The 12,614-nt window shown below is 34.9% G+C and overlaps 1 protein-coding gene across 4 annotated transcripts in view; it reads right to left on the bottom strand.

Moving 5' to 3' along the window:
• The window catches only part of LOC139974208 (uncharacterized), a 41,494-nt gene that overhangs the window by 2,879 nt on the left and 26,001 nt on the right, over positions 1–12,614 (bottom strand). For 3 of the 4 annotated variants that reach the window (XM_071981209.1, XM_071981226.1, XM_071981199.1), the window contains exons 6-17: positions 11,138–11,239; positions 10,395–10,517; positions 9,661–9,755; positions 8,160–8,232; positions 7,298–7,410; positions 6,708–6,813; positions 6,230–6,388; positions 4,908–5,111; positions 3,557–3,769; positions 3,067–3,260; positions 1,273–1,467; positions 319–454 (exon numbers count right to left, since the gene is read on the bottom strand). In XM_071981209.1, the coding sequence (XP_071837310.1) occupies positions 319–454; positions 1,273–1,467; positions 3,067–3,260; positions 3,557–3,769; positions 4,908–5,111; positions 6,230–6,388; positions 6,708–6,813; positions 7,298–7,410; positions 8,160–8,232; positions 9,661–9,755; positions 10,395–10,517; positions 11,138–11,239 (1,713 nt within the window). The remainder of the gene's footprint in view (positions 1–318; positions 455–1,272; positions 1,468–3,066; positions 3,261–3,556; positions 3,770–4,907; positions 5,112–6,229; positions 6,389–6,707; positions 6,814–7,297; positions 7,411–8,159; positions 8,233–9,660; positions 9,756–10,394; positions 10,518–11,137; positions 11,240–12,614) is intronic. The other variant, XM_071981216.1, reaches the window with a different exon arrangement.

Here is a 12,614-nt window from a genome sequence, read left to right as displayed (position 1 = left end):
TTCCTAACATTTAATACTCATTTGAAAATGCGCCTTTAAATACCACTGTCATAACAGTTTACCTGACTCATTTTTACCTGGCATTTTTAATAGGCTCTCGCGGTAAATCGCGGGAAATTTTAGCTGAGGAAATTACTTTTCCATGCTCATTTCCTTTGCTAGGCTTGGCGAATTTGAATACGAAACACACAGGTTTATGTTCCAGACTATTAACCTTGAAAGGCCAAGAAGTGGGCAGTGGTGAAAAAACGAACGGCAGTCTTACTAGGGCGGAATTAGAAATGTACTAGACACGAGTTTGCATAGATCTGTACTTACTCCCTTCACAAACACCTACGCAGACCTTTGCAGTGGTTAGAGGGGTACCAGTATGCCGAGCTATTCCTCCCGCATGTGTTCCACCTTCAACTGGTTGAAGAATATAGAAGCAGTCCTCATCATCCAGTATAATGTCCTGAGAAGATTATAATTACATCACGACCATTATTAAGAACTAGTCGTAAAGAGCACAAGAAATTTGTTTTTAAAGAACTTAAGGATGACTTTACCCAACATGTTTAGCTTTGCAATATTATACATTTATAATTGAAAAGTAAATTTAGCACTGGCATAATTTTGATACAGACAATCTAGTGTACAGATATTCACCATTACAAAATGCTATACCTATGAAATGCTCCCAGTTAGGCTTAATTCGTGCTGGCATTAATGGGTTCCTCAGTCACAATCAAAGTTGTTATTGATTCATTGTTCTATGAATTTTCATTAAAACTCAACTAACAAAAATGTTCTATGAAATTGATATCGACGAAAGAGCACACCTTTCGATGACATTCCAAGCCAAATTTGTACTACACTGTAAAGATGTCATTTGCGGCTAGTAATACCTTATGGAGTTCTATTGAGTTTTGGGTCGCATATCCGAGGAACTGGCCTAAGAAACTGGTATGTTAGACTGAGTTGTCCAGTAACTTTTATCAATGAACCTTAGCTATTCAATGGGTCATTTCTCAAGTGTTGTAGACTGCAAGTCTGGACAGATAATAGTTTTTGCAACCGTTTACAACATATCACAATTAATTTTTATGTAACTAAACTCAGCTTTAAGAAACAAACGTAAGAGCACAATTTTTCAAGGTGGTACACATACCAGCCTACAGTCACGACCAATTATTCATAACATTAAACACCACTTTAAAGACTGATACATGACAACCAGAATGATTCATTCACAACGGCATCCCAAATCATCTACTTTACATGGAGACTTACCTGTGTTGAGTCTCCAGTGTCACGTTTCCTTGTGAAACTCACTCTTAACGACCCGTCAACGTAAGCGACTGAGGCGTCTTTGATGTCAGAAGATTCGTCTTCGACAACGGTACTTTGTGATTTGCCTCCCAAGTAGTAGTCCTTCACAATGCCATCTGAACCATCGTGCCAAGCTATCACAGCATCTGAACCAATCTATACAAAATAATGATTGCATAATTATGAAATGATGGCCAAAGTCTGCAGTATTGCCCTCCATTCATACTGCAACTATAGTTGACTAAAATGTAATATACTTACCATATTCCTAACTTATAAATAATATTAATGCTACATGGCGTGGTAAAGAACATTACTCCTATATTGTATTATAATTTTTACTGCCACATTGTCCAATTGCAGCCTGTAACTAAACTGACTGTTGTATACTGAAACTAATATAACTCCTAGATATTATAATTAATCTTTCAGTTACATAATATAGTTTAACTAACATTCATGCAATATAACATATCCTATTGTAGTATAGTATAACTATACAATGACTCCTAGATAATATAACTCATCTTACAGACTTTAGGTAATATAGTCTAACTTATAACCTTCATGCAATATAACAAATCCTACTGTTCCTTGTGTGACTACAATGACTCTTAGATATTATAACTAATCTTAGTTAGGTAATATAGTTTAACTTACCTTCATGCAATATAACTAGTCCTTGTAGGACAGTATAACTAATAAGGCTCACAGATATTGTAACTAATCTTACAGTAAGGAACTACTAGTAGTTTTACATATAACCTTCATGTAATATAACTAATCCTACTGTTATAAAGTATAACTAATATGACTCCTAGATATTATAACTAATCTTTCAGTTGCATAATATAGTGTAGTTAACCTTCATGCACTATAACTAGTCCTACTGTTATATTGTACAACTAATATTACTCCTAGATATTATAACAAACGTTTCAGTTAGGTACTAGTTTAACAAAGCTTCATGTAATATAACTAATTCTGCGGTTGTATAGTAGGCCTATAACTAATCATTCTGTTCGATAGCATAGCCAAATGTTACTGCTGAGTAGCATAACTAAGTTTACTGATAATATAACCTATATTATACATATTATATATATATATATATATATATATATATATATATATATATATAGTGTGTATATATATATACATATATATACATACTTACATACACACACATATATATATATATATATATATATATATATATATATATATATATATATATAAACATATATATTATATATATATATATATTGCATGCTGCACAGTATGACTTAACTGATATTCTGCTGGATAACATATCAACTTTACGTCTACATAGTGTATAACTTAATTATCAAACTGCCACATAGTGTATCTATAATCTTGCTATATCAGATAGTATACATTCTATTCCGCTTATATAGTATATCTTACAATGCTGATGGACTGTGCATAAACTCATCTTTATGCTGCTGCCTCCTGTATATAGTTACATGCAACAACAAAAAATCAGAGTGTGCATGCTTTTTAAAGCTATGCTTACCCTGTGAACAATATAAGCCATTTGGTTCTTGAAGATGTACAATGCTTGATGCCTACGTATGTTCTGATATTGTGTATATTGTAATGATACTTTAGTGCATGTCGGAGCTAAGGGCATAAAGCAATTTAAGAGCTTTTCTCATTTAATCCTTTCTGTTCAAAATAGCTCTATAAAGCAATTGATTTGTGAATATATAAAGCAATTGAGATGTGGCTCACCATGCTACCATCAGGCGAAAATCCGATACCGGTCCATTTATCCTGATCAGTTTTAGCAATGACGGTAAATTCAACCTCATCTTCCTCCTCCTTGTAATTCCACTGAGCACGGTACTGACAGTCGTCACCTGTACAACCATCTGGCTTCGCCACGCTTCCGACACAGTTGCCGCTTAGCGGGATATCAGGATCGACTGGTTATAAAAAATGTGAGTAATTCAACAACAAATTCTATCATTTGCAACTTTAATTCGATGATAGCACCAAATTGCAAAGAAAAAAACGCAGCAATGTGTGCAAGTCTCATTAATATATATTTTTTTCAATGTTTGACAGCCGGGTGACCAACGTACTGAAGTCAAATGATGTCGGAACACTGTTTGATATAAAATATATAAAAAGTGCTTTTTGCATGCACATTCCAATAAATAAATACAAAATTATGAAGCCTTCAAACCGAGCAATCAGAAGCCAGTGAAGCTATACTCACCATAGAAGTCCAACTCTGGGACGAAGCCCCTTTGACTATTATGAGATCCGTGATACTTAATCTCATCCCTGCGATAGAACAAGTAATCCTTGGCTTCACAGTTTTCCAGGCCACTGGCAGGGTTGTGGCTCTCTTCACCAAACTCTTGTCCTTTGGCCCAAATTACTTGCATAGCCTCGTGGAATGCAATGTCGTGATCAGCCTGATCTCCAGCTGTATAGAGATACGTACAAAAAGGTAGCAGCGACTTCAGTAAATATTACGTGGAAGGAAAGGAACGTCATCATCAAATAGTTCACCAGATATTTAAAGGGGATACCCCGAGAGCCCATTTCTGTGGCCTTATCCTGAGAACCCATCCTCATTGTCCTCTATGCCCTTCTAATGATAATATAATATGAAACCATTTCTCGAAGCCCTATCTGTACTCTGTTGTTTGTGAGAAACCCTCCATGTTTTTTTTTTAATGGCCAAATAAGGATATCAGAGTAGGAGACCAAGAGAGACCATATTCAGGCCTTGATAGCTCCTAAAAGCGAGTTATTTCCTGGTAGCCCTTTCTCTTGGTCCATATTATGATAGTCGATCCTTACAGCCATTTCCTGATAGCCCCAATGCAGATAAATATGGCTCAACCCTAAGCCTCCAACTTCGTAGGCCATATATTATAATGTTATGATCAGCCTGATCTGAATCAATCTCAGCAATATTATGTTAAAGGAAAGTTACATAATACACATATAGTGCATCAGACAGTTAAAAGTGGACCATGAGAGCCCATTTCTGGGGTCCTCTTCTGAGAGAACCTCATCTTTGGCGCTCTATTGTATGTGAGAAACCATCCATGTATTATGGCCCTAAAAGAATATCAGACTACTATGAGCCCAAAAGAGCCCATCATGAGGGAAGCTCCTGAAAGCCTATTCTCATGAAAGTCCATCCTAAGCCTCCATCTTTGTGGGCAAAACTCGCATTTTTACAACATTATGATCCATGATGAGCCTATTTTGATGGTCCCGACTTAATTCCCTGCCCCCCCCTATCCTGTCAGCCATATTCTTATGGCTCGTCCATCTCATTGGGCAGTATCCAAAAGTCTTTCATCTAATGTTTGGCATAAGCCTTAAAAAATGTGTTATCTCTATTGTTTCAAATCTACAATCAGGCCTGTGGACACACATCAAAGAAAGCAAAAGAGAAAAAATACGAAAGTGAATGCTTAGTAAACAAAATTGATGATTTTACGGAAGATATGTTGGTTAAAAGTCGTAATCATCTTAGCCCTATAATTACGATACTGTGGATGTGTCGATTTACAATACCAAGATGACTATATGCAATAAATGATTACTTTCCAACTTTCTTCTGAAGACAACGGTTGTTTTTCCACCTTCCTCCTTTGCGCCTGCGGCTTGCAGGTCATCGGCACCGTTGTAGAATTCGTCGTCTAGACGAGGCGTAGAGCGATCCCGCGTGTAATAATCACCGACATTGCCGAGGTGACCTATGGCTCTACCAATGACCACGTCCATGCAGTTCATAGGGTGCAGGTTGGCTGGAGTGGGAAATGAATTGAAGAAAAGATCTGCATCAGATTTGCCACAATAATTAACAAACTTTAATACTGACTAAAAGGCCAAGAATGAATGTGACAAATACACAGAGTAGAATGACCTATAAAATATCAGACATCACAGGGGACTTTGCTCCAACCTCCTTGAAAAAAAGCCAAACGTTTGGAGCAGACTTCTTATGTCAGGGCTCCAGTAAACCTGCTGTTTAAGAGCAGGTGCAAAACAAATTTACCATTAAGACAGGTGACCTTTTAGCTCACGGGATCTCTTTGAAGCTTTAATCCAGTAAGCAATCACAAACGAATCCACATGCACCACAAGTTATTTACTTATCTAACATTGATAATTGATAATCTAACAAGTCAATTTAGAGTATTGCATACAATAATGAACTATTTTTACATTCACACCTATCACCAACTAGTCATCTTACATTGATTCTAAGTTAAACAGAGTGATGTTGAAAAATAATGTAGGTAATATTAAATAGCATTTAATAATATTGTTGTGTTTGATAGTATTATATCATTATTACAACTGTAGTGTACTGTTAATTGCCAATTAGTTTGCATTTTTCACTCAAGCCTCCAAATGCTAAAGACCTATCGATTATGTATTTACTAAGCCCCAACATATATATGTACACTAATCATCCACATATACACATCATACTACAATTTTTTTTATTATCCCCTTCTGATGTAATCCTTAAATCGCTTTCCAACCATTTCACCCCTGAAGATAAACCAATCTCTTCACCCATTCAATGTTTATATATAATTCCAAATATATATTCCATAAAATAAATATATATAATATATATATATATGTAAATATATATACAATTATATATTCCATATATATACAAAAATATACAAATTATACAATTCCATCATTTGCGCAACCTATTTATGAAGAAGAAAATAAGGATATAGGATAATAAGGATAATATTAATTGACATAATAAACAAAGAACAATATAATTACGTAAGTAAGCCAGTTTTTGTAATAATAGTAATAAAATTTGACCCACCTATAGATGATGCAAATTAGATCAGTTTAAATAAAAGTTTGTTTCTCACTGACAAACAGGACTTACAAGAACCTCCCTCTGGTTCAGCCTCTGGTTCACCCGTACCCTCTGGTTCAGCTTCTGGTTCACCCGTACCCTCTGGTTCAGCTCCTGGTTCATTTGTACCCTCTGGTTCAGCTTCTGGTTCACTTGAAGGCTCTGGCTCTGACTCTGGCTCTGCTTCTCCTAAATCATGCAAACAGAATGCACGGAATCGTAAATTAAACAGCAGTGAAAAACATGGCTGAAGCAAGCATCGCAATATTCGTCAATGCGGCCTCCAGTAATTGATACTATACGGGATGAACTTTGGCCGCGCTTGTTTCAGAGAGCGTTACTTCACTAAATATGTGTCGGACAAGAATAAGAAATATTGTCACCAAAAGAACATAAGAAATTGCTCCTTCAGAAATTAGGTCTACCCTGCTGCCCATGTCTATTTTTTTTTTTTGCAGTAGCAGACTCCATCATCCTTTGTATTACTATTTTGTTTATATAATAATACCTTCTGGTCCTGTCCACATATCAGGGCTACAAGTCCAGTCGCTGTTATATATATTCACGTTTTGGGTCTGAACGCCATCTTGTAGAGGATGACTTCTTCTGCGACGCTGATGATCAAGAAAATGTACAGGAATCACGATAAATATTGCATCCTGATCTATTCCTGATGTATAAAATAGTCATGTGAAAACGTAACTTTAAGAAATTTATATATTTTTTGATATTCATATACATAATATATATATATATATATATATATATATATATATATATATATTAAGTAAAAATAAAGAATAACACACCAGAAATATATATATATATATATATTGACAGTGCTTTGGGTAATGTAACATCATACTTGCATACATACATGGTCCTATAGATGACAAAAAGACTCCAGTGAGAACTGACCAATACAAGCATGACCACAGCATAAAGTACTGCTGTTAAAAATCAGTGAAATATATAGTTTTCATATAATTGCATATTGAAGCAAGTACCCAAAATGGATTCCGGTGGTGTCGACCACGTTTTGGAGATAATTTGATTGATTGACTGATAGAGTGATTGATTGATTTGGTCTGTACTTACACTAGACGCAGGTGGTGCATCTGTGGCTGTCGTCTCAGGTTCGCTCTCTGGTTCGCTGTTTGGCTCTCCAGAGCGATACTGAACGGGGAAGTTCTGACAATCGCTTGTCAATCCTGAAGTACGTAAAAGTCGAAGCGTAAGTTTTTAAGAACAGTTGAAAAAGCACTCAACCAAACAGCACATGTTATGGCACCATTACTAATGCTAAATATAAGCTTGAAATGACGACTTCAGGTAGAATATCAGTCTTAAAATCTAGTATGGTCCAAGACGATGACGATGACGACGACGACGATGACGACCAGGTCTATATGTCAATCCAATGTTATAACTCTTGCTAGAAGCATAATTCTGTTAACTTCATTACATAAGGCTGCTCTGAGATGACATTCAACACCATTTGGACAATGTACTTTAATTTTCTAGCCATAAAAGCCATTAATGTTGTCCAGCTATTGAGGTTTGTGCTGCATCAGAGGTCATGAGTGTCATACTCGGTGTTAGTCTAAGTTCTCCAGTCACTTGAATGAATGAACCTCTTATGTTTAAAGGTTATTTTTCAAATTTTAAAAAGTAGCATTGAAATACAACATGGACACATATGGCTGTGTTTTTAAATGTCTATAACGCAGCAACATTTGACCTAATATATAAATTAAGGCATCCCTTAATTAATACAAGCTACAGATAATTACCATTAATCAGGGATACAAACATTAATAGTTAAACAGTTAAATAGTCCAGGTTCATAAATTTAAAGGCGACACAAAAATCGATGGGGAAGAAAAGCTATGACTTTTATGAATAAAAAAGTTGCAGACAGAAAGCTCACAAAACTCAAAAATATTCAAAAGATAATTACCAGTTGGTTTCCAACCAAGGGCTACCCAGCTTGAACTGTCTGCTTCAACTGCGATCTCAATCTCTCCCTGCGCCTGCAGTGAAAAGTGTGACAGAAACGATAGAAATCAATATTGTTGATAACAAAAAAAAACATCTTAATAAGGTGGTGTAACATGCACTATGAAGTCCAAACCATCAAGGCACCATACTGTACAGTGCAAGGCAGCAACTAAATTAATGAGCTTTGCTGGTATAACTTATATTTCACTTGTAGGGATAATAATGAGAAGAAAGGGGAAATTTCTGAACCCAATTCAGGTCTCTACAGACCACCTACGACAACGAGCCAATTGTGTGAACAGGAAGTCGTGAACAGGAAGTCGATCGATGGTGACATGGCAGACGCATGCAGCTTCAGACTCACCAAACATTTTAGTTTATTATGTAGTAGTATGTTTGTATGCATGTATGTATGTATTTATTCAGTATATTATGTAGTAGCAACTCGCAAACACATAGCTGTTCACCAGTGACGGTTACAATGACGAGAATATAGCTTAAACATTTCACGTTGGTAAGATATACCATTCAGGAAAGCGGTAACAAAGAGATAATTAATGTAGTTAGGACAGCTTGCAACCATGGAAACGAAATCTCTTCTTGGAGATAGGAATGAGACACAATTGATTGTGACGATCGCTTTCAGGAAACCTAACGGCCGTTGAAAAGAGGAATCAAAGCATGCTCGTGTTTTGTCATGGCAACCGTCTGAATGTGAAGCAACATTTTGCATTATGAGTGTACGGGGAACTGTTAATTAAGAGTCGTAGATGCTTTTACTGAAAGTTGTACGACCACAAATGTATTCGCCATTTCGAAGGAGACGAGTTAGTTTGGAACATGACTTAACAACTAGGGTCGGTTCAGATGTTTGTTGGTTTAATGTAAGCCTCAAAGCTAGGTGAGGGCGTAGGAAGAACTGATGAATGTTCTCTTTATAGTCACAACATCAGCATCAGTTGGGAGAGAGGAATCACACACATCTTGCATATATATATATATATATATATATATATATATATATATATATATATATATATATATATATATATATCATGTTATATATATATATATATATATATATATATATATATAATTATATATATAAATATATGTATAAATCTTTATATCTATATTTATAAATATTAATATTTATAAATATTAATATTTATAAATATGAATATTTATAAATATAAATATTTATAAATATAAATATTTATAACAATAAATATTTATAACAATAAATATTTATAAATATAAATATTTATAGATATTTATAAATATAAATATTTATAAATATAAATATTTATAAATATAAATAGATATAGATAAAATATATATAGAAAAAAATAGATAGAGGTATAGAGATGTATATAGTATTAAGCTATATACTGAAGTAGTATGTGGGATATGTAATATCACTAAAAAGAACAACAACATAAAAAAAAAGGATTTATTACTTCTCTTATCATGTAGTATATCTTATATCCATCGTTGAAGCTTCTCTCAAAGTACTTGGATGTATCTATGGTCAAGCTAAAGTCACTAGGATTCTCTGTAAAATATTTAAAAAAAGAAATTAGGTGATCACAGGATGTAGCATTTATTCACAGTTAAGTCACACTGCCAAACCTTCACTCAAAACACAGGGATACTCGGCATAATAAATTATTAACAATTTTCTGCAAATCAAATATTTGCCCCATCAAGGTTTTAGATGTACATATTTAGTTTTGCAGTAATGCAATCAATATTGGCAAATAATGACTATATCAAACCAAGCATTGGAAATATATCCCAGGCCGAGTACAAAGTAACCATTAAGGGTGAACACTTTATTAAAGTTGACGTATATGAGCCATTGGATGGGCTAAATTTACTCCACGTACTCTAACCCCCCTCCCTCACCCCAACTACTGCTGAAATAGATTGGTAACCTAGGTTCCCTAGTTTTAAGTACAAGACAACTGGGACTATAGGTCGACTGCCCCCTCTTCCACGTTCCACCCAAAAGCATATGGGTGGGGGAGGGGCGAGGGGCAATCAAAGAATGTTACCAATTGTGTTTAATAGCTAGGGTTGTACATCAGAGTGCATATTGTATAAGATACATAGGTAACAGTCGAATGAGGTACACCAGGATCCTGGCGTGTCATCAAAGGTGACAGATTTTCGCGGTACCGTATATACATACCTCTTTCACATTTCCTTCCAAAGTAGCCCTCTTCACAGAAGCATTGATTTTGTGGATATGTAGTTGCAGACACTTTCCAGCATTCCCCATTCGAGCTACAGTCTTCAGAGCTAAGACAGTCATCTGATAGATTAAAAATGACAAAGAAAAACCCCAGGGGGTGGGGGTTTACATGGAATGATGGAATCAATCAATATCTAGAAGATAAGAATCAAAGTAAAGAAATTCTGTAAATTATATTACTTTCATCAATATGCAGATTATGATGCATTTTATGGAACAACACAGTTATTTTGGGGTATGATGCAATGCCATGACTATTCCATTAACGTAATTTAAGGCAATAAATTATATATATATATATATATATATATATATATATATATATATATATATATATATATATATATATATATATATATATATATATATATATATATATATATATATATATATATATATATATTTATATATATATATATATATATATATATATATTTATATATAGGTGTGTGTGTGTGTGACTTAATACCATGCAGTCACTGGATTAATAAAGCCGTATAGCCTGAAATATTTGATTTGAAGATGCAAAGTATTTGGAATACTTGTCAGCATTTCCTGTTAATTTTTATAGACAGTTCTATCAAAGTGTCTTGTAATAGATTCATAGAGTAAAAAGTAATACGGAAGAGAATTTTGAGCAAAATGACAAAAACATCCTCATACATATGGTGATAACTTACCTTGATACTGGCAGTATTTACCAGACGAGAGATGTGGACAACTTGTACATTCACCATTGTCACAGGTACCGGACTCGCACCCCCCACTACAATCATTGGCAGCTGTAAGTATTTAATTAAAAAACAAACGAAACATAAAAATCTCTGGTATTTACGGATATTAAGAATCGATTGCAGCGGTGGAAATGTGGTGGCATGTTACGACGCACTTCGTTATAAGACCACCGTTGCTATGGTCCAGTGGATGAAAGCGGCGGTGGCGCCAGAAGCAATGGAACAAATAGCTGCCATCGGGAGGTCGTGGGTTCTATCCTGGCTGCATGTACAGCAAAAGTAAGGTGGGTTTTTTTTCACATCTAGTAAAGAACAATGGTATTCTCATCTGAAGTGGTCTCCCGAATTGTCCACACACGCACTCACACACACATAAAATGTTAATTGGATACCCACGCGATGTGAACTGTAAGTAACGTTAGGCTATTTGACTGCTCCCGCATGCACGTGTGCATGGCTCCCTACAACATCGAGAAATAATTCTTTTAGGCCGCTAATACTTAAAAAAATTGAGCTGGCACGTTGCATTCATCATCTAACACATTGCTCTGATCTGACTTGTAACGAAGGTTTGACAATAGGCACATCTATATTTTATATAATTTTTTGACAAACAGTTGATAAATAACAGGGGTATATTCACTCTTAGTATTATCTTTGCTGATAATTGGATTTGCCTTTCTGTTTACATGTTACACAATCTGCTATAAAGACACAAGAGGGTTATGCATTTGAAATTCACATGGTTAAACCTCAAGTGATTGGCAAAAACTACTATGTACAGTTTGAATCATTAACTGGCACGGTGACAGACAGTTTACATCTTCCTATAATTGAATTGGCCTAATTTCATATTTTTACAATATTTGTTAATGTATCGGTACGGCAGTGCAACTCAAATCCCGTTCTCCTAAAAGGTTTCATTTCCATGGTAACAAGTTTTGAATAACTATCATTATGGTCTCCCATATGATTTTTTGGATCCACTGAACAACGGCTGTTTCATTGTTTGAGACGTAAAAAATCGGTATAAAATACATTAATACCAATAAAAATCAGTACAAATACAGCAATAATCCACTTCTTGTACAGTAGTTGCAGATTTCAAGTTTCAACACAAATATATGACTCAATTTAGCAACATAAATCCACTGATTAGTACATATGTATATATAAACATGTAAGCAATGGACTGTGAAGGATTCTGGCAAGCAGTACATTAAGCGCACGGCAAGAACGAACTGAGTTGAAACTGTTTCCATAGTTAATTAAAGCCACAATCAAGCAGCTCGGCATCTAATTGGCTCACCTTAACTAAGTACTGTGAGATTGCAACTTATACATACATATCGTTACAATTGACCGTTTCACAGAAGAAAAGAAAGGAAAGGGAAAGAGCGGTATATTGAGCTAAATTAATACT

Source organism: Apostichopus japonicus, chromosome 2, assembly GCF_037975245.1.
Source record: "Apostichopus japonicus isolate 1M-3 chromosome 2, ASM3797524v1, whole genome shotgun sequence".
In the NCBI taxonomy this organism is placed as follows: domain Eukaryota; kingdom Metazoa; phylum Echinodermata; class Holothuroidea; order Aspidochirotida; family Stichopodidae; genus Apostichopus; species Apostichopus japonicus.
Note: the sequence above shows the minus strand (reverse complement) of the source record. Positions and strands in the feature narration are given on the sequence as shown.